The 26,003-nt window shown below is 41.0% G+C and overlaps 1 protein-coding gene across 2 annotated transcripts in view; it reads left to right on the forward strand.

Annotated features, from left to right (window-relative positions):
* arhgap32a (Rho GTPase activating protein 32a) overlaps window positions 1-19,444 on the forward strand; it is a 33,115-nt gene extending 13,671 nt beyond the window's left edge. The window contains exons 6-22 of one of the 2 annotated variants that reach the window (XM_044119185.1): window positions 2,052-2,138; window positions 2,246-2,383; window positions 3,092-3,184; window positions 4,936-5,058; window positions 5,167-5,244; window positions 6,248-6,329; window positions 6,444-6,593; window positions 7,796-7,898; window positions 9,782-9,926; window positions 10,161-10,243; window positions 11,399-11,506; window positions 11,636-11,781; window positions 11,866-12,079; window positions 12,922-13,070; window positions 13,179-13,253; window positions 13,356-13,979; window positions 15,361-19,442. In XM_044119185.1, the coding sequence (XP_043975120.1) occupies window positions 2,052-2,138; window positions 2,246-2,383; window positions 3,092-3,184; window positions 4,936-5,058; window positions 5,167-5,244; window positions 6,248-6,329; window positions 6,444-6,593; window positions 7,796-7,898; window positions 9,782-9,926; window positions 10,161-10,243; window positions 11,399-11,506; window positions 11,636-11,781; window positions 11,866-12,079; window positions 12,922-13,070; window positions 13,179-13,253; window positions 13,356-13,979; window positions 15,361-17,537 (4,575 nt within the window). In that variant the 3' untranslated portion in view covers window positions 17,538-19,442. Of the gene's footprint in view, window positions 1-2,051; window positions 2,139-2,245; window positions 2,384-3,091; window positions 3,185-4,935; window positions 5,059-5,166; window positions 5,245-6,247; window positions 6,594-7,795; window positions 7,899-9,781; window positions 9,927-10,160; window positions 10,244-11,398; window positions 11,507-11,635; window positions 11,782-11,865; window positions 12,080-12,921; window positions 13,071-13,178; window positions 13,254-13,355; window positions 13,980-15,360 lie in introns of both variants that reach the window. The other variant, XM_044119184.1, reaches the window with a different exon arrangement.
* Window positions 19,445-26,003: the final 6,559 nt, after the last annotated feature.

The raw sequence follows: 26,003 nt of genomic DNA on the forward strand, positions 1-26,003 counted from the left end.
ATAATGACATAATAACACAAGAACACCTTCTCAAAAACTTTGTTTTCTGCTGAAAATTTAACGGTGAAACTGGAAGACATCTTAAATATCCGAACAAAACACCTGAGACAACAAATAAAATGGAAGCGGTCCTTCAGAAACGTGGCGCTGTCCAAGACCAACACACCAGACCGAAGACGTTCATCATCCAGTGTTTGGTAGAGACTAGAGAGAGAGATACAAGAAAAACGATCAATAATGCAAATGGAAGTTACTGAGCTTGTTTCAATTCATCGTGCGATTAATTGATTTATTGCATCAGGCTTAGTGATGTGCGGAAGTAAGCGTTAGCCATCCCCGTTAACTCTCGTCGTAGTTCCGCCTGATCGCCAGCAGAGTGCGTCAGACGCCTCTGCACAGCTGGGAGCCGCTGCTTTAGCTCAAGCACAAAGCATCCTGAGCGGTGCATGTGATACACATGGCGGCGCCGAACCCCTGCACGCCGCATCATTGAGCAACGCTACGGCTGGCTGAGCATTGATCTTAGACGCTTTCGCTCTGTGTGGCTGAATGTTTTGTGCCTTCGTCGGGAAATCAGTGTGAGCAAAAGCAGAAACGTCCTTCTGGAGGTGACACTGACGCTGAAGGCAGGGCTGCATATACGCGGATTCAGACGTTTCTGCCCGAAGTGGGGTTGCGTTTGATTCGGTTTGGGAGACGGGTCTCTGTTCTGTGTTCTCCGATCACGCAGAAGCCGCAGAGGTCGGGTCTCGGGTGTGATGCCTGCAGAGCAGCAGACATCCTTCGACTGCATCCCGACAGATCCGTCTGCAGATTAGCTCCGCTTCCCTCCACGCGAGGACAGGAGTTATAAACGATGGGAGTCTCATCTGCCCGTCTCATGTTGCTGTGTGACGGATGAGCATCTGTGTCCATGTGTCCCAGATAAACCCGCTTACAGGCGAACCTCCTTTTGTCATGAGAGAGAGGAGAACGATTGAGAGAGAGGAAGGGGGGGGAGGGTGACGGAGTACAGGAGAGGCAGGAGGAGGAGGAAGAGGGGGGAAGAAGGAGGCAGGGAGCAGAGGGAAAGCATCAGCGTCTCGTTTTCTCTGCTTTCTGTAGCTCACCGGTGTGGGTTGCTCTGCACATAAGCTTCTCGTGTGCAACGTTGTTGGTGGAGGCGGTGGGACGGGAAAACAGGCGAGTCAGGAGAACCTTCAAACCCTTCTGCTCTCAGCCAAGATTTGGCTTTGTCTTTTCTTTTTTTTTGTATTGTTTGTTTGGATGAGCTCGCTGTGATCCTGCACACAAAGAGGAAGCACTTCCTTCATCCGCCGACGGATATCTGAGATGCTCTAGCGGGAGGTAACCCGAACAAGGCCCGTGACGGTGGGTTAGTTGTTTGATGTGGGCATGTTTCTGAGAAAAATGTTGGAGATGCTTTTTACTTAGTGAATGTGGAGAAAAAAAAAGCTGCATTGTTTCCAAATGTTTTCATTATTTCTCTAAACCTGCCCTCCTCTCTCCAGTCACTGGACCACTGACCTTTTCAGCCTCTTCACAGCCTAATTAGCTTTGTAGTTTGGACTAGGAAAAAAAAAGAAAAGAAAAAGCCTTGTGGTGAACTACGTTTCCTCTGTAATGACTCACTCAATAACAAATTTCTCTTCATCAGTTTGGTTTGCCGTAACTAGGTCGCTGCATGTTGTGTAACAGCCTATCTGGACGGGTTGCTAACAGTTATAAATAACCAAAACTTCCTCAGCAGGGAGGCCTCTGAAGTCAATTCCCCATTAACGTCTTTAGTCTCTTTATGGGCTGACTTCCTATCATCTATAATTTTGCAAAAAAAAAAACCAGAAATCTATTAAGCATTTAAAACTGCTGGATGAAAAGCCAGGCATCCGATGTAAGTGGTAAAACTAGTATTAATATGGGACACGATGCACTTTTGGTACCCCAGTCCAAAAACAGAGAGGGTTTTTGTATCATACTCATCTATTATTTATACTCCATCCTCAATCCAAGCTCCTCTGTGTCTCCTTCCTCCTGTTTGTCTCCCTGTGCAGTTGGCCTTGGCAGAGGGGCAAAGCGAAGGACCGAAGCCCGGTCTGGACTCCAAAGAACTCGTCTTTCTCGTCCAGATCACTTGCCAGGTAACATTACTTGAATATCCGAGTGGTGTTCTTGCTTCTCCCCCCCAAAGAGTGGCAGGTGCTGTGGTTTGGTTTGGTCCTGATTTACTTTGCGTCGTTCCCGTCAGGCTCGAAACTGGCTGGTGAAAAGATCCTACGAGGATTTCCGAGTGCTGGACAAACACCTGCACCTGTGTATCTACGACCGCCGTTACTCCCAACTCACCGAACTGCCACGCTGCGATACCTTAAAGGACACCGTCGAGGTATCGTCTCCACATTCTTGCGAAAGTATTCATGACCCCTTTGAAGCTTCCCTCCATTTAGAACATAACCTCCATTTTTTAGTGTAATTATTTTTGGAAGAGTTGTAGAGATTCACTGCTGATTTTTTTTGGTGTGGGCATTACTTTCTTCAGCAGACACATCTACTAATCCAAAGCATATTCATGCATATACAGTGGCCTAGTCCAAATTAAACTTTTGAATTATTATTTCTACCTTCATTTAACCAGGATTGTGATAACAAAAAAGAAAAAAAACAAAACAAGCGAGTCCTCTTAGGAGTCCAAGAGGCAACAACCAACAATTACATTTGGTTGCATAATAATTCTAATGCCATACAAATAATTATTTTGAAAAGTCGCAGTTTAGCACTAAAACTGGCGTTTAAAGAAGCTGAACCTGATCAAACTTGACTTATTTTGTAAAGAGGAGGGGGAAAAGTAAACCCTAAAAGACTTTCAGCTGCCATTGTAGTGAATTTTCATTTTCTTCTCTAAATATTGACTTATTTGGGGGGAAAAAAAGAAGAAAAACTTAAAGACAGTGTATAATTTCCTTGCACTTCACAATAAAACAGTACTTTGTGTTGTTGTGTTTGCAGAAATACCTCTGCTGGCTTATGACGTCACGTTTATTTTTGGAGCTTTATTGAGGTCTATCTTTTATTTTTTATTTTTGTCTTCTTTCAGTCAACCACCGCAATGCTGACTAACTACCTAACTCGCTTCTCTGCCATCGCGGACAACAAAATCAACTGTGGTCCTGTGTTAACATGGATGGAGGTAGTAGTTATTTTTTATCGTGCTTTTCCATTGTGATGATCTGAAACGCTAAAGCGACTGATGTTTATCCAAGAAACAGTCAGTAAAATTAGATTATGGTTGCAATATCGCGGATAAGATGAAGGAATTGTTACTCCTTGCTGGGAATCCTACACATCCGTGCCAAAGTACATCCTTCTACATTTTGCAGTGGAGCTTTTCTTTTCTAAATGTTAAGTTAAAGACTTAGTTGCTGCACTGGTTCATAGGTCAGGGAGTTTTTGCCTCAGCGTGAGAAGCAGACAAACAGCACTGGTGTCAAGAAAGAAAAAAAAAAAAGAGAAAAGAGGTGTGCAGCTTTTTCTAGCGACTTTCAAGTAGCAAGCTAATGATCGGTGACAGAAAGTGGAGCTTCTGTAGCAAATTTTAAGCACTGAGCAAATGTGTTCAGAGTTCAGTTAATCTTTCATATCTTACCCGTGAGGTTGGCTTTGTATTTACATGTTTGATTTTCATCTGAAGTTATTTTTGGAGTTGTATGTTTTTCATGCTCTGAAGCTCCAAAAAGCCTGTGCAGTCCTTTAGCTGAATGACATTTTCCTGTATTTGTCTTAACAATCACAGCCACAATGGTAAAGTTGTGGTGAGAGCTTTTAATTTTTCAGTAATAGCATGACTGCTAGAGTATTATGGGTATTTGAATGGTTTGTTGTTTTTTTTAAAATTATTATTATTTCTTTTGCCATGGGCTTTTAGTACAACACACGACTTCAATAAGTTAAAAAAAAATAGTAATGCAGATTATTTCTTATATCTTAGTCAGCTCCATCCATTCCTAAACAAGTTTTTATATCAAATCAAGTTTATTTTTATAGAAGATTTAAGCAACAAGGCAGTTTATAGTGCTTTACATGATAAAAGACATTACATATAAAGTCAATAACATAAAGAGAAGTGGTAAAAAGTTGCCACTTGAATTGAATTAATCTATGTTCTAGTTATTATAAATCCACAGACACGCTAAGCATGTGGGGTTTTAGTCTAGTTTTGAAGGAACTCAATGTTTCAGAGATTTTTTTTACAGTTTTCTGAAAGTTTGTTCCAGATTTGTGGCAAATAGAAGCTGAACACTGCTTCTCCATGTTCAGTTCTGGTTCTGGGGATGCAGAGCAGAACACAGGGAGCCATTGTAGGGACTTCACATCTAAGGTGATGTGCTCTAACTTCCTGCTTTTAGTGAGAACGTGAGCAGGAGCGTTCTGGATCAGCTCCAGTTTTCCTATTGATTGTTTTAGGCAGACTGTGAGGACACTGTTGTAGTAATCAGTTAGATTTTACATAAATGCATGCATGAGTTTCTCTTTGTTGCAACATTCGTCCTTTAATCCTGGAAATGTTCTTCAGGTGACAGAAGGCCGACTTTGTAACTGTGTTTATGTGTCTCTGGATGTTCAGGTCAGAGTCCAGTAGCACCACTGGCAGCAAAGCAGATATCTGATTTCTATAAACATAAGTAAAAAAAAAAAAGTACATCCTTCATGTTACACAGACAGAACATTGGGGCCAATTCACCGGCTCTACTTTCCACTGACATTAAAAATGCTGGAAGCTGAAGTGGAGACAAAAACAAACTGGGGCATTTTTAACTTTCCATTGTTCTCTGCTTCTCTTTTATCCGTCGTCTCATGATAAATCGTGACCAGCTCCCACTCCCTGCTCTGGCTTTTTGGGCGTAAGATGTGCCAACGCGTCTCTGCTGTCTTTATTTTTAGATCGACAACAAGGGCAACCATCTGCTGGTTTCTGAAGAAGCTTCGATCAACGTCCCCGCCATCGCCGCCGCCCACGTCACCAAACGGTACACGGCTCAGGCCACGGACGAGTTAACCTTCGAGGTAAGGAGATGGAAACATGGATCAGTCTGTCAGGTGTATTTTTTTTTTCCTGCATATTTTTACATTTAGTTTAGATAAGCATCATAGAGGAAGCTCTTTCTGATCTAGGTCGGGGATATTGTGTCTGTCATCGACATGCCGCCCAAAGAAGACACAGGCTGGTGGAGAGGGAAGCACGGCTTTCAGGTAAACCTCTGCTGTCACCACCTTTACACTGCAAACACACGAACTCCTAGAGTATTTTTGGTCTAGGTTCTAGTGGAAAAATCTTAGTACATTTAAAATAAGACAAAACAGAAGTATGAGTAACTTTTCTTCATGATTTAGGATCTTATTTTAAGTCAGTAATCCCTTAATACTGATGAAAAATCATTAGTTATAAGTGAAATTGTCTGCCAGCGGAATAAGACATTTTTCACATCTTATTAGATAAAATGTCTTTTTCCGTTTTATCTAATAATAAAATGGAGAGAATATATTTCCCAAAATAATATCCTAAAGTTTTCATAGATTATTAAAAAAGAAGAAGTCATGAAAAATGTGTTTTCTTGGCTTTCCTAAATGAAATGTAACTTTCATATTTAAAAAAAATATTTTATTTTTTATTTGTTAAAACTGTCATCATAGTACAATATGGGACATATGATGTGGGGAAAAAATTATTTCCTCTTTCTCCATCCGGCCATTTGCAGAAATACACTAACCAATCACAACTTTTTGATTTATTTTGTTTATTTTTATAAAGGTTACAGAGTGCAGCCTTGAAGATGCTTTCTAAAATAAAAGCCACAATATTTTTTATCATGTTACCAATGGAAATAAACCGAAAGATATAAAAGGGCTTATGTTGGCTTTTCAAAATAAAGCTTCAGAGAATACGCGAGAAAACATTTGATGTCGCAAAATTGGATCCAAATTGCTAGTATTTTAGCTTTTCTAAATCTAAAAGGAAAGTGAAAATTGATCATGCTACTTTAAAAAAAAAAAAAAAAGTTCATAGATCATCTGCAGAGATGGTAGTAAACCAGTGATGAGGCTTTCACAGATCAACTTAAAAAGGTTTAGTTTAGTTGGGAAAGTTTGTTGGAACTTCAAAAGTTCGATTCAGCCATGAATATTATCAGTGCTCAGTCCGAGGTTTTTCTTGACCTCTTTTTCCACGTGTGCAACATCGCCTCTCCTCCTGCAGGTCGGGTTCTTCCCCTGCGACTGCGTGGAGCTGATAAACGAGAAGATCCCACCCAGCGTTCAGAACTCGGTGCCAAAGCCAGGTACTGGTCGCTGCGCGTTGGCACGTGGCGAGTTTTCAAAGACTTGCTCACCAGGATCTGAGTCAGAGTCCGTTTTAACGTGGCTCCCTTGTGTGTGTTTTCCTGCGCATTCAGTGTGCAAGAAGCACGGGAAGCTGGTGACCTTCCTGAGGTCGTTCATGAAGTCTCGGCCGCCGCCGCAAAAGCTGCGGCAGCGCGGGATCCTGAGGGAGCGAGTGTTTGGCTGCGACCTGGGGGAGCATCTCCACAACTCAGGACACGATGGTAGAATATCCCACACGCTTTAACTTAGTGAAAACAGCTGAGGCATAATACAAGGTTAGTCTAGTTTAGAACCTGCTTTTGAAATAGATACTTTGTTGTTTCAGCATAAGCAAAATGATCTATAATGAAACAAAAATGAAGCAGATGAGTAAATGCTCAGCTACTGGATTAAAATCATTTTGTCTCATCATGAATCTCCAGATTTATTTAGCTTTATAATGTTCATATCAACCGTTGTTCTAGTGCAAGTACAATTGAAATAAGACTAAAGTACATTTTTAACAAGATATAGGAGTTTGTTCTAAGTAAATAATTTCTTCATATTGATGGAAAATTGACAGATTATTTCACTTATATTATTTTAACTGTTATTTCTTAACAAAATGTCTTGTTAAAAGTGAAATAATGTACCAGTGGAACTGGGTTTTTTTCCATCAGTATTAAAAAATGATTGACCTTAAACAAGCTCCTGTGTCTTGGTGAAAAGTTACTCGTAAGTTAAATTTGCCTTATTAATTGAAACTAAGCAAAAATATTTTGATATTTTGTCGTTTTTGCAACGTTTAAAGTTGTATGTCCTTATTTTATTTTAATTGAATTAGAATCACCTGCATGTTTGGAGAAATGGGATGAATAATGCAAAAACATTTGGGAGGTCTGGTATTTACAACCTGAAGCCTGTTTATTGTAGGATTCTCTAGAAACAAACCTCTGTGGTTTTTATCAAATCTGCTGCCTGCCGTTGTTCAACACGTCGGCTTTCATTTAACAAAAAAGTTTGTAAATAATGACACTTTTGAGGCAAAGTTGACTCTTTTAATTGACTTTTAATGTAAGTTTTGATGCATCTTTGCATAAAAATATAATCATTTACCAAATAATACTAAGTTGACACTCTTAATGCAGCTTTTAATGCAACTCTGCATTAAAAGTGTCATTATTTACCAAAAGTCACTTCATGACAGTCATAAACATTCATGAAGACTCCTTCATGTTCATGACCGTTGTTCTGTCATGTTTATGGCAGCGTAATATCCGTCTTACGCACACCCCTTCGAATAAAGTGTTACCGAAAACACTTTAAATAATTAGTGTGGAGAATGTAGAATCCAAAAGATGTCTTCCTTTTGCACCCAAAAAGATGTTTTCATAAAACAAATACGAAATGTCTGAACGTTGTGTATTGTCTTTATGTCCTGCAGTCCCACAGGTCGTTAAAAGTTGTGCAGAGTTCATCGAGAAGATCGGCGTCGTGGACGGGATCTACAGACTCTCAGGGATTTCCTCCAACATCCAGAAACTGAGGTTTGTGCTTCCTCTCTAATTCACCACAGAAAATCCTTGTCAGCAGTCCTTCCCTGTCGGGGGGCGGGGCTACGAGGTCTCCGCCGGTTGGTCTGAAGCCAATCAGATGCCAGGATTCATTTGTTGAGCCGAATTTGCTCCTGGTGCACTGCAGTAAAGGAACCATTAAATATTTATGAAACCACGGGAATAATTACACATGATATGAATATATTACGACTGGAAACTTCAGAGTATTTTATTCTTTTTGTTTTATTTTACTGAATTTCACATTTAGTTGAAGAATGCAGTCATTATTCTCAAAATATAATTATTATTATTATTATTTTTGTTTTACTTCTCAACTGCATTTATTTTCAGGTTGGTTTATTTAAAATTGCAGATATACTGATATGTTAAATCAATAAGTGTGTAGCCAATTGGCAGCAAATGAAGAGTCTGCTGTCCAAGTCTTTAACTTTTAGTGCTTTTAAGTAGATTTTTTTTTTTTTTCCCAATCTGTCAATGGAAATCTGATTAACGCTGTGTGGCTTCTGAGAGCGTTGCTGTATTTTTTGCTGGTTCCATAAAACAAACTCCCATCAGTGGATAAATTGAGCTGATGGGGTTGGGCAGCCAATCAAAAGGCTTAATGGGAAAAGCTCGGCTCTCGCCGCGGGACGTCTCCCCCTAACAGCTCAGAAACTACGGCACACGTAAAGATGTCGACACGTTGGAGATCTGTTGGTCTTCTTTTGTTTTTAAGTGATTTTATGGATTTATCGTTTTTTTGTATTTACTGATTTTGTAAGAAATCATTCCGTTAGCGTCAGATTTATTTTTAAATGCAAACGTGGATGAAATGCTGCAAAAGAAACCCAGGACAATAAACTCGTAACAGTAGCAATATTTGCTTAGGTGCGATAAGAACATGTCGGAGCAAAGATTAAAAAAAATATATTTTGCAAATGTAATAAAACAAAGATCAAATTAAAAGTAAAATATGATGCTTTGTAAATTATTCTTGATTTTTGATGATAGCTTTGATCACCTCTTCTTTTTCGTTTGTATCTAGGAACATCTTAGGGCAAAAGGATTTTACACTAGCATGGGAAGTAATTTATGATTATTTATAAAATCCTTTAAGAATGATGGGAAAAGACATTAAAAAACTTAAAAACAAGTGTTTAGCCTTAAAATCTGTTCCTGTAACAAAGGAAAATCTTTTTGAGGGAATGAAAATTGAAGTTGAATTGTTTTTAGGTGCATAATCTGTTCAACATTTTTCAAGGCTTTTGTTTGGCAAGAACTTAATAGATATAGCAAGACAAAACATCGACTACAGGAAGTAAAGTATTCATGACACCTGAAGAAATAGTTTGATTTCTTAAATACAGTGACGTCTGCTTTGGTATTATTGAGATACAGAAGAAGGAATTGCTCATTTTTCTGTTATTGTGGAGAGAGACTGACAAACTGAAAAAGACTCTGATTACAACATAATAAAACGAAACAGGTCTAAGGACTCCTCCATATGTAAGCACTCTTAGACCAGACGCTCGTAATGGACAAATAAGACCTAAACCACTGTCGAAATGTTAAACATACACATATTATAAAATTAAATGTGCCCACATAATAATTTAATTGAGATGACAGGATTCTGTTGACCTGTTTCAAAAGCGACACAAAATTCCACCAAGATGGCTGAACTTCTAGAATCAACTATTATGATAAACTATTAGAATAGCAGTCGGGCTTAAAAATGCGGAGTTTTTCAAAAGCCAAACTAATGCTTTTAATATTCAACTTTTCTCTAAAAGAAAGGGGGAAACTTAACTCAACATTTTAAGTCCAAATGGGTTCTAACCTGGTATAATTCTGTGTTTCTGTTCTGTCTCTAGGCACGAGTTTGACTCTGAGCAGATCCCAGACCTGAGCCGAGAGCTTTTCAGACAAGACATCCACTCTGTGGGCTCCCTGTGCAAGCTTTACTTCAGGGAGCTGCCCAACCCGCTGCTCACCTACCAGCTCTACGACCGGTTCTCGGTGAGCACAGTTCTCAAAGATTTCACGGGAGCCGATTTAGCGCCGGGTCAGTCGATGTGCAGGCAACGCTCCTTGATTAACTGAATGAAAGAGACATCTCATTTTCAAGTGCTGCTCAAAATGAGGCCATTGCATTGTGACGAGCTTTCCAAGAACCGCTTTGAAGCCGAAAGTCAGATGAACTCGTCTGCTTCGGCTGCTAGACTCTGTGCTTTGTCGTCTGTTTCGTCACAGGAAGCTGTGTCTGCAGCCACAGATGAGGAGAGGCTGGTAAAAATCCACAATGTCATCCAGCAGCTGCCGCCTCCTCATTACAGGTCAGATTTACAGCTCACTGCTGCACCCTGCTGTCAGAAAATGGAATGTATCATTTTATTTGGTTAGAGGCACTTTGCTTAGCTCGTGCTTTTCTGCATAAACTTGATCTTTATCTTGCCAAGCACAGGTCATCCTGATCTAAGCTGCTAAATTCTGTGATTTTCTCTCCCGATGTCCGTTCACTAGAGCAAGTCACACATATTTTAAGATCTAGTAACTGAGAGAATATTGGTTCAGGACAAATTATATGAGCATCTTCTGTTAACCAGTGTTGACACTCGTAGTGCCCTGAGAGAAGTATTTGAGTTTCTCCAACTTTTTCCCCCTTTTTTTTTTTTTTTTTCCACATAATGACCCCACACTTTAACATTTTACATTAAGATTAGGTATGATAGGCAAACACAAATTATTCAGAATTGTAAAGTGAAATGAAAACGATAAAATGTTTTCAAAATTGCTCATAAATAAAAATCTTAATAAAAAGATTGCTAAACTCCCAGCGATCTACAAAATCTTACATATTTTACTCATCTACTAGATGAGAGAATATCAGTTCATTATGAGTTACATGAGGATCTTAACTGAGTACTTTTTGTCTATTTTCTAGTGGAAATATCTTACTACACTTGAAATAAGACAAAACTAACTTTTGTCAGTAACTTTTCAGTAGAATGTAACGTGGGGAAAAGTCTTGTTGTAAGTGAACCAATCTGCCAGCTTGAACTAATACTTTTTATTGATCAATATTAAGGAATTATTGACTTAAAACAAGCTCATACATCTTACTGAAACAAGACATTTCCCCATGTTGAAGTGAAATTGTCTGACAGTGGAAATAGTCCTGGCCAGTGATTCCTCGTACTAATACTAAGAAATACTAAGGAATTACTGGCTTCAAACAAGCTCCTATTTCTTGCTGAAAAGTTATTTGTAAGTTAGTTTTGTCTTATGTCAAGTGTACTAGGATATCTATCCACCAAAAACAGCTGGTAAGTGTAAATAAAACCCAGTTCAACTGACTATAATCAGAGGTCTCTGGACCTCTACATGGAGTCCACTTCTGTGTTATTTAATCACAAACAGTTGCCTCAGAGGTTTGTTAGGGAGCAATAGTGAACAATCTCAAACACGAGGATTTCTTTTTACATCCGCAGGACGCTGGAGTACCTCATGAGGCACCTTTCCCGCCTGGCCACCTTCAGTTCTGTCACCAACATGCACACTAAAAACCTGGCCATCGTCTGGGCGCCGAACCTCCTCAGGTGACTGTATCTCGGCCGCGGCACAGTCAGGAATTTCACCGCATCTTCTTGGCCGCTCTGTCGCAGCGAACTGGGGCACATCTCAGTGGTCCCGAGCGCTGAACTAGGTCGCGTTGTGCTCCGTTTCAGGTCCAGACAGATTGAGTCGGCCTGCTTTAGTGGCACAGCGGCCTTCATGGAGGTGCGGATCCAGTCGGTGGTGGTGGAGTTCATCCTCAACAACACAGAGTCCCTTTTCAGCACAAAGTTGAACTCGATTTTAAGAGAAAGCACTGGTAGGGATCTATGAAGCATAAAGAAATGGAAAACAAAACACGTGTTTGTGTCCGTGCTAATGTGCGTGTGTGTATCAATCTTAGGTAACAACACCTTATCAAGACCAAAGTCTCTGATGGTTTGCTCCCCGTCCACAAAGCTGCTGTCTTTAGAGGAGGCCCAGGCTCGGACTCAGACGCAGCTCGGATCTCCAGCCACAACCCCCTGCCTCACCCACAGCGACTACATCGAGGTCGGGGAGGGGCCCGAAGCTCTGCTGGGCAAATTTCACACTGTCATCGAACTGCCAATGGAGAGGTAGAGTTTAAAAAATCTCTTTAAATGCTAGTTCTCCTTCTAGCTAGGTAGCCAGATCTTCTGTTTTAGTTGTTCAGGCCAACTAAAATGGTGTCCAATTTGAGTCATTGGCCCGGGCGTCTTCCATGTCTTCCTTGCTTGATGAATCAAATGACTGAGTGGCTGTTTAATGAGCAAGTCCCAATCTGTATTCATGTCTCTGGTGAAACCTGACGCAGTTAAGGCTACCGATAACAAGCTGTTAACATACCTATACTAGCTGGCTAGCTATTTTTTCTTGCATCTATCATGGCATACAAATTTATTGCCACTTGGCTGGATGACGTTTGTACATTTCTGTGGAAATTTAGATCTTGAATTCCATTCATGATGGTCTTAAATTTGAAATCCTGTCACTTCACTGACTAAACATCAATGTCATATAAACATGTGCTTTAAGGTAGCTAAAAAACCTAGCTAGCCAGCAGGATGAAGCTTGTACATTTCTGTGGACCCAGGTCTTAAATTTGAACCTGCAGAAACCCTTTAACTTCCTTGACTAAATAAAAATGAATTTGTTATATAAATATGTGCCTAGGGTATAGGATGAATCAAATATTTGAAAAAATCACCTTAGTGGGCATGTCCCAATAAAATCAGGGACTGATCAAGGCATTCCTAAATGACTTGCTTTCATGTCGCTGGTGAAACTTGAGCCTATCAATAACAAACTTTCTTGACTAAACAAAAATAAAAATGTTGCCTAAGCATCAGCCAGAACCATTTTGTCCTTGATATTCTTGAGGCTTCACAACACACTTTCAGGGTCAAGCGTTAAATACGATTTGTTCTCTGTGTCGCAGTGGCAAGCGGCCTCTAGTGAAGTCGAAGAAGTCTCCGGTGGGGAACTGGCTGTCCTTTTTCCACCTGGGCAAGTCCCACTCCGTGTCCAAGCGTAAACTAAAGCGACACCCCAGTGAACCAAATGAGATAAAGAGCATAGCACTGCCAGGTCAGTTTGCTGTGGAGCCACAACTTTTTTTTTTTGCTGCTTTTTTTTTTTTTTTTTTAGGATGTCTTGGAAGTTGTGTGATTTATCCGGAACAATTTTTGCTTGCAGGAGGACGAGGAGATAGCGGCACACTGCGGTCCACTAAAAGCGAAGAATCTCTTACTTCTTTGCAAAATTTAGGAGGTAATCTTTCAGGAGATGATAGAAAGTTTTTCTGCTGAGCTCTCAGCGGCTTACATTTATATATATATAAAAATATATTTTTTTTATTTCCACGCAACCCAGGAGGACCTCCGAGTTACCGTCCCCTCAGACCTCGGTCGACCAGCGAAGCGGTTTCTGCCGTCAGCAGGGACGACCTGCGCAACTCCAGAAACAAAAATGACCGCCGAGCTCACCAGCTGAACGACAGTAAACGCAGCGCCGACCGAGGCCGCGCAGCCGCTTCCCCTCACCACTCGGAGGACGACCTCGACCTTTCCCCGCCGGCTGCCGGCATCTCGACCTTAGACTTCGACCCCATGTCTTTCCAGTGCAGCCAGACTCCCGCGATGCAACACGGCAGCAGGTGGAAGAAGAGTGCAGGGTGCTCCAACGAATTCGAGCCCGTGTCCTCCCAGAACAACGTCGGCTGCTCGCGCTCTCCGGAGGACAGCCCGGTTCTGTGCAAAAGTGGAAAAAAAGTCGCCTTGAAGCACCTCTCGCCCAAAGTGAGGAAGAAATCATTAAAAATGCTGGCAGATATTCAGACTCCCGTGCCTTCTTCTTCTCCCAACGTGGACAAGTGCGAGGCTTCGGCAGCCGATGGGAAACAGCTGTTGTTTCAGCACAGCAGCCCCATCAACACGGCGAGTCAGGCATCCGGCGTGACGGACCTCAGTCAGTCTGCCCAGAACCTCCCTGATCCAGGTTAGTTCCTCAATATCCTAAATCTGTGCTGTGCCTTTCAGATCTATTCATACCGTTTAAGCTTTTTCACATTTTGTGCTGTTACAAACACAAACTTTTAATACGTTTTAAAGGTTTTTTTATTCGAGAAAAAAATTATTTTTCAAACTTTGTACATTTAGTTTAGGGATGCACAATATGTCGGCACTAACGTCAGTGCTGGCTAGGTTATAAGTAATTTTGTAACATGTCGGAAACTCTAAAATAAATAAAGTAGAGGCGATTTTAACAACCGATATTTATTTCCATCTTGCTGCCGTTTGTTCCTAGAGGAAGGAGCTTGGTCATCTGACAGTGATAATGATGCAGCGCAGGATTGTGGGTAGTTTAACTGAAGTAGAGAAGCAATTTTGAAGCCAGCAGTGTAGTCGTTTTCTTAAGGTCTTGAAAGGGTATTGAATTAAATGTAATGCATATTATACTGGTAAATATCGGATATCGGTTTATTGGTGTAAATCCAGTAATTCTGCGAACACACACAAGACAGATCATGGATAAAGTTGTGGAAATGCTTAAAGAGGACGTAAGTTTCAAAATCCAAACTTTGACCATGTTACAGAGCCCTGTTCAAAGCATCATTAAAAAACTGAACGAGAATGGCACAAATGCCAGATCTGCAATGAACAAGGATAACATTATTCACAGCACCCAAGAAGCCCGTAGTGACATGAATATCCACATCTAACGTGAGAGAATATGTTGACCGGGCGACAGAAGGAAGATCCATTAAACATTTGTCATCTAGGTTATATAAAACTTCTGTGCAGCTGCAAAAGATTTGTGAAGGTTCCCCTTCTAGCAGGATATTGACCTTAAGCAAAGTACAACCAGAACTACAATTGAATAGATTAGAGCGAAAGATATTAATGTGTTAAAATGGCCCAATCAAAATCCATATCTAAATTCAACAATATCTTAGCAAGGACTTAAAAATTGCTTGAACTATTTTACAATAAAGCTCTAGCAACATCTAGCCTCTGCACAGGGGGATATACCTTCAAAGAGTTGCAGCTGGAATTGCAGTAAAAGTGCATACTTGTAAAATAATTTTAAAATATATTTACCTTCAACTTTGTGTTGATCACAGAAAATCTATAAAACCCCCACCGAGGTCATTATTTTTGTTACAGAACAAAATGTGAAAAGTTTTAAGCGGTCTCAGTAAATATGCAAGGGATGTTCTTTATTCCTTTTTATATCCATATCTGTATAGTTAGTAAGCATGCAAATTTTAATGCACTCTAGTTTCTTATGAAAGCTTTTGTGTCTTGTCCCATCATGTCTTACCATAGCTTTGTTTGTCCTGTCATACTGTAGCGTTGTTTGTCTTATCCCTCCCCAGGAACAGATAGACTTATGAGTTCAGTCTCTGTTCTCCCTCCTCACCCTCCCTCGATGAGTGCTGCGCGCAAGTTGGCTTTGGCCCTGGCGGAATCTGCCCAGAAGGCCAGCAACGCGTCCCAAAGAAGAAGCCACGCACATGACTACAGACCGCAGCGACCCTCCGTTCTCGATGTGAAAGTCCATCCTCAGGAGTGCCGCGGCCCTCACGTCACCCCGGGTTCCCAGAGGCAAGCGGCTGTGGAGGCCCACCGCTGCCCTCACTCTGGCCAGTTCTCGCCTTCGCACCTCTACCCAGAGCCGCTGCAGGTTGCCGACAGTCAGGAGAGTGTGTGCAATTTCACTCCTAACGTCAGCCCGCTTGGGTCGGGGAGTTTGGAGGAAGGCAGCGCTGAAGGGAGGGAGCACAGAGAGGAAGGAGAGTCGGAGGTCAGACAGGAACAACACACTTACCAGAGTGTTGGAGTCTCGACGCCCTGCCAGCCTATTGGCTCAGCAAGGAGCCCACCGGCCTCTCCTGTGTATGCAAACATGGACTCTGTGGATGCTTTTAATTTCAGATCCGTCCTGGCGGAGTCTTCGATGCCTGCCTCTATTGAAGAGGTCTTCCCACGACAATTCCAGACATCTTCGGCCCAACCCTACAGCCCAGAGGAGGAAAGGCCTCCTGGCATGCTTGAGGATGTCTTCAGTAATCATCATCATCATCATCATCATCATCAGCAGCAGCACCATCACCGGCCGATTCATTCAAGTCAAACACCTACGCCTCACTACCCTCGGCCGGGCGCTCTGCCGCCGCACCTCTCTGCGCATAAAGGTCTGTACAGGCAGTCATCGGAGAGCCGCTACAGCTCTCTAGGTTTAAGACAACCTCTGTCACCTCAGTACAGGCGCTACCAGGGCGACTTCCAGAGGCAGCAGGGGCAATGGCAGAGCTCCGAGGACAGGGCAGTGAGAAACCTGGCCATCCGGCGGGCACACTCTTTTCATTCCCCACAGATCAGTCATCATGAGCTGGCAAACACAGAAATCCTGCCCGTTGACTCCATGCTTTATGTGGAGCAGAAACTGAGCCCTGAAGTGCCATATCAAGAGCGAATCCAGGCTGGCCTGAAATCTGTACGGACGCAGTTTGAGAACGTACACCCAGAACACCACTATGGCCCCTATTCCGACTCAAGTTCGAGAGATCCAAGATCTCGTTATTTCATAGATCCACACCGGCAAAGTGGCATCCATCGCCATCAGACCTACACAGTCCACTCCACTAAGGAAGGTGATCAATCAGATTACTACAACTACTCTCCACGCCACGCCTCTCCTGTGAATAGGGAGCTTTACATAGAGAGCAGAGACACTGTGGTTTACGAGGCTAGAGATGCAGAGGTGTTTGAAAGGGTTGTGTATCAACCAGTTCAGCAAGAGAGACACAAAAGCACGTACCACTCCGTGTCTCCCTGTGAGACTCCAGACTCACTAAGGGACATAATACACACAAGGAGTAAGTCAGACCCTGGAAACGCCAACCTCCTCTCTGCCCACAGCGTGGACAGCCAAATGGCCGTAGCCACTTCACCAACCACCCCAAGAATAAGGTCTCAGCAAGCATACCCCGAGGTGTCCAGGCAAAGCTATGGCCAACGGTCTGGCGCGGAATTTGGGCCAATGAGACGGATTCATATCAAAGAGGGTTACTTGAGGCAGCCACTCCTCCGCAAAGTCCCCTCGTTGCCAGAACGAGGCTGCCCCAACCTGAAAAGCATCGAGCACACTCACCGATGCCAAACGAGAGGCTTTGAACAGAATCCATCAGTGCTGGCTGGCGCCGCGAAACCCAGCATCCTGAGAAGACCAGTTCGCTCGCAGAGCACCAGAGAACATCGTCACTACTATCATTACCACTCCAAATCTCCCCTGGATCCTGAACATCTGGAACCCTTCCCTGCTCACCTCAGCAGACGGACTCAGAGCACTAAAGTCAAGCCCACACACTACGACCACATGGAGGGGTATTACGCCGCGCCAAGATCGAAATCCACCCGATCCAGCAAAGCAGCAGCTGGATATTTACCTGCTCAGAGCTGCATGTCTCCGCACGGACAGAGACTCCTGTCCAAGGTCTTGGGTCACGAGGCTTTTTATCACCCCGCTCTTAGATCAGAAGCTGGGGTCTAAGAGTGATCTTAAACCACTGCTTTTATATTTGATTCCATGTTGGGGCCAAAGGACTCCTGCACTTTATCCTCAGCCAGACCAACAGACCACTTTTTGTTTTTAATCTTTACGAGCTGCTAAAAGAAGTGTGAAGCGAGGCTGATGGGGAGGACTTGTGCTGTTGGTACGTTTTGTTACATTAGCTTCCAGAAAAGTTTAACGGGAACAAACTGATTGTTTTAACATTTAACATTTGGAAATAGATGTAAGAAGCATGTTTGAAAATAAAAGTATATATGTTTCGACTACATAACAAGGGATAACAAGGTAAATTCATGTGATTTAATAACATGATTTTTAAGGAACGTGTATAAAATAACTTTAAAAAAAAAAGTAATATACTTACAAATGTGGACAAATATATTGGCACCCCTGATAAAGATGTGGAAAAAATGCCTAGAAAACAAATATAAATTTTATTGCAGAAGCATAATATTACTCTACAATACTAACCTTTAATTAGGCCACATACACAATGTTCAAAAAAATCACTGTTGAGAGGGTGACACCACAGCAGAACACTGAATTTCACACTCTTGATCCCCGTACACCAGAAACAAAACACAGACAATTTAGTTTCCACAAAATCCCATTCCGTTTCCTAATATTTTGAAACACACATTTTATTAACTTTGTTAGAAAGGCAACATTGCGAGAGCACCTTAAAGAACTGCAGCCAAGAGGTCTGTCTTGGAGTCACCAAGTCTGGACAAAAGCCACTGGAAACTATGTAAATACTGATTTGTTCGTCGAAGGGAGCCTACAAGGAAAAAGCTTATTCATGTAAACCCAAGGAGTAGTCTAAAATGTACTCTGACTTTTACTGAAGATATATCTATTGGTGAGATATAATCTCACCAATAGAAACAAGCTAGCATGAAACAAGCTAAGCTTGCTTGTTTTATAAAAAACAAGCTACGTTAGCTTGTTTCATGCTAGCCAACAAGTAAGCTAGGCTAGCAGGAAAGAAAACATGAACAAAATAAAAGTAAAAAAACTGACCTTGAGACAAACAAAAGACAAATAGAAAGCAGTGCACATCTGTGAAAAATACTGTGATACTTTTAAAATGAGAAATTCTCAAAACTATTGAGTACAGATGAAGAATGTACTCAAATGGATTTCTCAAAAAAAATTCAGCTTGATTATATGCTGCTGCCGTAAAATCACCTTTAGCAGGGGTACCAACACGTTTGGCCGGCACTGTATAGGAGTAACACACGTCTAATGTGGCCAATGTACTGTACATTTTTTGTTTTCTATCCGACAGTCTGCTCAGACTTCAACAAGCACTTTTCAGGATAACTGTGTATGAAACACATTGTCTTAACATGGTATAGATGGAGATATAAAGCTTATATTTTTTCTGTAAGAAACAGCTTGCTCAGAGTCATTGTTTAATGCTAAACGGCACTTTTCGGGGGGCAAAAATCGAAAGAAAACTTCACGGTTTCTAATTCTTCAGGGGTCGCTCACACAAGCTCTTCTTGTTTAATGCTATCTAAAAGCAGTGGGTGCTGTATGATTTCTGTTCAAGTCAAAGCTACCGTGGCTAAATATGCTGGATTTAAGGCAAGTCAGCTCATGCTCTTAGATACATATATATATATATATATAAAAACTGCATTTTATATGGCATTGTGATTTTTGTCATAAAATTAAGAAGAAAAAAAAATCCTTCCTCTTTACAAACTTTTAACAATGTGGTGTTTTACATGGAAACATGTTTTATTCAGTTTGTCATAAGTTTTACTCAAGATGCTATATCAGTTTAAAACATGTAAATGAGGACATCCTGTTAAGACATGTTACAACAAGTTATTTTAGTGACAAATAAAAAAATAAAAAAATAAAGATATATTGTCAGTTATAAAAGTTTGTTGAATTTTGCTTGAAGCTATTTCAAAGTAAGACCTATGAATACTCAGCGTCCTGTTGAAAGCTTTTGAACACTGTCAAAGTGTTGGGCTGGGCTTAAGAAAGTATCACAATATTAGCCGATATTGATAATTATTTATTCTTTTTGTTTGTTTGTGTTAAATATCTGAAATGTTACCAAACTGCTGGTGTAACCTTTCCCGTTTTATCCAGTCTTCACTCAATGACTTTATTTTTATTTTTTTATTACTTTTAAGCAGTTGTGAGGTAGGGTGATGAGACAAGAAACTCAACAAGTTTGTTGCTAGGTAACCACAGAGTGAGTGAGTTAGTTGATGTGACCCCACTTGCTTAGCTGGCTGTCAGAGGTTGAGCAGCTAAAACCGTTCCTCTGCCTACATCTCCCAGAATGCAGTGCGATTCTTAATCTGATTGGTATTGGCCACTTAACTATCACAATATATGTTCTTATTGATTTATTCCCCAAGCCTAATTTTGCACATTTTTGTCTTATTCTTTTGGTTAGGCCAAGTGTTTTTAGCTTTCAGGTTTACTTGTTTTACCAAGTATTTTAGTACCAACCTACCAAGAAGGAGCGATGATAATTAGCCTTTAGGCTAAATGTGGCACACTAAAATGCTCTACACGTTTATTCTTTGTATATGTGTGCATTTTTACAGTAATTAAAAGTATTTTGTGACACATAAATTAGCTTTACATGCATATATTACATAAATAATAATAAAAAAAAATGCTAATGCTACACCGAAAAAATGCTGTGTTGATATGTTTATAACTCCGACACAACATCAATACAGCACTAAAAATATCAACTGAGATAGGCAGTCCTTGCTTTGAGCGTCTTTTGTTGGCTTCCTCTGCCAAAACCACAGGGCCTGCTTAGACTTTTTACTTTTTTTCACCAAACATTTTGACTTGTCAGAGGCTGAAAAGCCCAAGTGCAATGAGGTAAGTGCCTTTTAGTGCTCTGTTGTGGAGCTGAAAGCACGCTCCTGGCGAGGAGTGATGAAAGCAAGGCTGGAGAATCCTGCGTTTCTTCTTCTTGTATTCCCAACAAGCGAATTCATAATTCTGTTGATGTTTTATTTTCAGTTTTTGAATAAGTCAGAAAACGGTCCCACACCGTCAGTAAGAACTAATTGCAAAAATGTAAATTTTTAATGTAAGCTTTGAACTGGGAAAAAAAAAAGTTTAGTTGCTTCCTTTTATAGCATGGGTTAATACCATATAATTATGACGTGCCAGTTGTTTTTTAAATTTATTTTGCATTGTGGCTTATACTTATTCACCATCTTGTGGCCTGTAGCTTTTATTAAGCATCGTTTCGACATCCAATATCATGCCAGAACTTTACAAAAAATTGTGATGAAAGTGAAAAGGAAGAAATTTTTCTATTTTTGGAAACACAATATGCAATGACATTAACTACTAAACAATCTTTGAGGTGGTGTGGTCGTCATCTTTGGGTGTTTGTGTTTTGATTCTATTTAGGTCATTTCAGTGATCTTATCTGTATACCAGCTCCTTTGTTTCCTCAGAGTCTCTTACTACATAATCAAGTTAGATTTAGTTATCTCAGTGCTGTGTTAGTCTTTTGTTTGTTGGCAGTTATTTCTAATGTACATCATTTTTATTACAGCTGTGGGTAAAATAGTAGTTACTCGATTGTGCTACAAAATTCCACTTTTTGTCTAGAAGATACATAATATTCTTCTTTAACATACCAGTTCTCTGTCCTATAGAAATGTGTAAATGTTATCGATGACATTATAAACTTGAAGCTATCTGAGCTGAACAAAACGTGGCACTTTTGAAATTGTGTAAAAGCAATTTAATTATTTTTCTTTAATCTTTTGTGGACATAAAGTGAAATCACACTTGATTTAGTCAAGGTTATCAATAAAAATTTCATATTACCACATGAACTGCAATTTATGTGACATTAATCACCATCACATTCTTTGTTTTAAAATTTTTTACCCTGTATCTGTAATCTAACCGTGGTCAACCCACACCTGAATTAATCTGTTTGACTATTCTATGAAAAATTTAGACTTTTTGAATTGTTGTCTCAAATGATTTAGATGTATGTAATTTATTTCAGACCCAAAATTAAAAAAGCAACAAAAATAGGTAAATAATTTTAGAAGAAAAAGAAGATTGACTGAATGAATAAGGCAGATTTTGATCTGCAGTTTGGAAAATCACCACCCCCATCTGCTCACCAGGTGGCAGTGTAACACTGCAGAGACGTCTCTCAGCTGACCCCACTGCTTTCAAAGGAAATCACAGGCTTTCACTTGCTTTTCAAGCATCTCATATCCTCTCAGAAAAGAAGCCCAGACTACCTCTACGTTTTCTAAATATCATTGTAAAACCCAACGAGGGTGTAGTCCCAACACTACAACGCCTCTTTTGCTGTGATGGATCCTGCGAACGCCCGGTTCCAAAGCTCCCTCTGCCGACAACGACTGGAGGCTCTGGAAGTGGATTTGATTTGTCATTTCTCACGTACAGCGCAACTTTCAAGCCACTGAAGGACTTTTCAGTTGCGGTTTAAAGAGCATCGAGTGGCTGGAGGATAATCAGAGGGAATCGACCAAGGTGGTCCGAGGCGCCCGGGGAATTGCCGCTTTGTTATAAATTATTAAAGTGTTCCCCCCCTAGATCAAAACAGTCTCCCATTCACAGCTGACTGAAAGGCTCGGCCTGTGGGCAAAAACCCATTAAGAGAGCCTGCAGACTCAAAGCAATGTCTTCTGGCAGCTCTTGCATTGCTCCTGGAGCAGTGAGCCATTGTTTATTCATCGCTACATTGGCATTCAAAGTGCATCCTCACTGTTCTCTCTCATAACCAACAAGTTGCAATTTTTATGCATGTGACGGTTGAAGGCAAATTATTTATGGGAGACCGGACCTGCGGAAAAGTAAAAGGGAGGGCCTCTTGCTAAAAGAAGAAAAAAGGAAAAAAAAAAAAAAAGGTTTATGTTGAGAGGAATCCTTTTCCATATGGGCTATTGAATTCGCCGGATTACGGAGAAAATATGCATGTATTACTCAGCTTTTCAGAAAAAGAGAATTGTTGCCCTGCCAGTCCGCTTTCTGCTTGTGGCGCGTTTGAGACATGCCACCTATCAGGATCAGGTTAAAGTCTCATCTTTCCAGAGGGAGGCGAATAAAACCAGCAGGTTTTTAAACTCCAGTGAAGATTTCTGAACGGGGGGAACAATGGAGGTCGCGTCCAAACTCACACAACTTTAAGGCGATTTAGAGAAAAGGGGAGAGGAATTGTTCCGCAGCGTCTGGATTCGCGCAAGATGCGGAAGCGGGGACGTGCGCAGTGACTAAACGAGAGCAGGTGCAAGGTGAAAGAACCGTGGCCTCTTTCAGGGGACAGGAAATCTGCTGCCCTCCACGTACATGACTCTTCAGGGCTGGACAAAAGTGAACCTTATGACTCCTTAAATTCAGGAGGAACAATTTACAATTTACAACCTTTAATGGCTCTGACTTTGACTGCAGTGTTAGTGTTATAGTACAACGGTGACTGTGTTGCTCTGGTTCGCGGCACTTTAGTGGCTCCATAAAGAACCATTTTTGGTTGTTCATTACAGTGTAATGTTCCATTACAAAACATTATTGGAACTTTATGAATGTAGACTCTCTCTCATTGTTCCTGCGATGGGTCTTAACGAAGAAGTGCTGAGGCATATTTAGACGTAAACATAAAGCGCTGTGGTGGCAGCTCCTGTTGAAAAGACAATAATAATAATAATAATAATAATAATTAATAATAATAATAATAAAGTTTATTTATGTCAGTGTGCAGTGCAGAATAGTTAATGGCTCTTCGCTTTGTTCTGAGTTTGTCATTTTACAAAACAAAACTTGATCCATTTTACTGGGTTTTTATGTGGGACTCAAATTAAATAGGAGAAAAACTTGACTTTCATTCATATATTTTGTTAAAAAAAAACAATGCTGAAAATCATCTGGTCTGGTCAAATGAGACAAACACTTACACACACACCCAACATCACCATAAACCCCACTGTGAAACACGGAGGTGGCAGCATTATGCTTTGGAGGTGTCTCATGCTGATAAGATGCTGATTAGAGTTGAAGCATGTAGCACCCTGAACTGGAAAAACAACGTTAGTCAGAGCAGAATGTGATTTTCTTAGAATGGACTAGTCAAAGTTTGGATTTGATCTGATTAAGAATTTGCAGGAAGAACTGAAGGTTAATGTCGACATAAGCTCTTCATCCAGATATGACCAAAAGGAGCTCCCCAGATGTCCAAATGCAAGTAAATGAAAGGAAAAATGGGGGTCAGTTTAAACGTTACACTAAAAATAAACTCTAGACTAAGAAAAGGGCGAAAACATTTCAACCGCAACCTCACAAGTGAAGAATGATCACAGAAAAAAAAGAACTTTACCGAAATATTTGCACTTATTTTTGGATTTTGTAAAGGAGAATGGCGACATTAGGGCTGTAGTTTACCTAAATTAGGGCGGTTGGTTCTATTGCAGCACAATAAATATGGTGAATTGTGTGACAAAATGTCAAAAGACTTCAGGCCTTCGCAAGAAAATTAGCAAGAAAATGGGAAAAATAAAACAATTCTTTTTTTTTTTTTTTTTTTAAGAATATGCACAAACAGTATCCGTTTCTGATATGGGCAACATGGACAACCTCCCAGGGCGCCACCTTGTGTGGGCGGCATGAGCGTCCACCACCGCCCACTGAACCAGAGGATCTGAATGTCAACAGTGCCAATAGTGCAAACCCCCCCATCCTCCCAACCCCACTTGGTCTGGAACTCTGTATGGGGGAGGGGGCCCGACGTGGTGGTTTGCCCAGGGCGCCAAAGAGGCTAGGACCGCCTCTATGCACAAAAATATCTTTATCAGCACCACCATAATCTAGAGATAGATTATGGATAGAAATTGTGCTCTAAAATAAGTGTCTGGTTTTTTTTTGTTTGTTTCTGCGAGCACATAAAGCAGAGCCGTTGCTCATTACGAGCTAAAACATCAATATCTGCTTCATTGCTGCGTTCATGCAGCAACGGAGAAGTCTAATCTTCCCTCCAACGTGTTGGCTTGATGCCACGTTGTCCTCTGCGGTAACACTTCACAGATGAGCTTCTTCACAAGAGCTGCACAAAAGACATTTGCTTTTCGAGAATTTCTCTTTAATAGCCGAAGCCGCAGCTCCTTTCTGCTGTAGTCACTTTTATTATTATTGTTTTTTTTTGTAAACTTGCATGTGAAAGGTAGAGTAGCGCCGATGACGGGAGGCAGTTCTCAGAGATCATATGCGTCTCTCACTTAATTACATAGTTAACATGGCAGCGAGTTCACATTTAATTAAAGCCAGTAGGAAAACCTCGTTAGCACCCTGGGTAACCAATTAGGGCCGTGCCTATGGCCAGAAATGGGAGTTTTGCGCGAGTGTATCCATGGTATTGGAAATTAAAATAAAAAAATTTGTGGGTTTTTTTTTTTCCTTCCAAGAGTGCAGCCACGACAGGGTGGTGGGGGACCACCGACACAATGCTTTAGTGATTGAATAAGTGATTAGACCTCAGATTAACACAAAGAATCCTCGCGTACAATAATGGCTGCCTATTAGGGCTCAGCTCTTTAATTCGACATTCACATGCATATCAAAGTGACTAAGCAACACAATGCGAGGGCTCGGGTCTTGTTACAAAATAATGCTCTTGACCTTTAACTGATGAACAACAGCCTGGGAAACAGAAACGTGATCACCAGTCGGTTCAAACGGTAACCACCGGTTGAACGGGCTGTAGCCACGCGAGTCACTTGTAAACGATACATCTCATTATTTATTTAGCTTTTCTTTTTTTCTTTTTTTTTTGCCGCTCGTTGGCTCTCCGGTGCTGAATACAGTTCGTTGAGTCTGAATTATGGAAAGTCTGAGAGCCATAAGCCATTACTAATGAGGAAGCAGGGACAAATGGGGAAACGACTCAACAGGTTGAGAGAAATATATATATATATATATATATATATATATATATATATATATATATATATATATATATATATAGAGAGAGAGAGAGAGAGAGAGAGAGAGAAAGCCAAGTCCGTCATGTTTGTTCTAAGCTCCGCCCACCTGGACGGGCTGAGCAGTCGGTTCAATCACATGAAGAGCTTGAAAAAGCAAAAGTTCCCAATCAGTTGCGTAGCTGCTGAAGCCGCAGGTGGCAATACAGTCCGGTAAAGTAATGCAGCGGCTGATTAATGGTCAGTCAGTGACCCTCGAGTCCGCCGGGTTGCGTAACGTGTCATATGTAAGACAAAGACACACCAGGCGACAGAGTGTGTGCTATGCTGGAATAAAACATAGAAATATGCTGCCACCTGGCAATTCAAAACACAGCTTAGACAGAACATCTTTTAAAAGTGTTAGTATCCCTTCAACCTTTCTACATTTTGTCTTGTTAGCACCTTAAATGGCTACGCCGTTCACAGAGATTTTATTTTTTGTTGGGCC

This window comes from Gambusia affinis, linkage group LG06, assembly GCF_019740435.1.
Source record: "Gambusia affinis linkage group LG06, SWU_Gaff_1.0, whole genome shotgun sequence".
NCBI lineage: Eukaryota > Metazoa > Chordata > Actinopteri > Cyprinodontiformes > Poeciliidae > Gambusia > Gambusia affinis.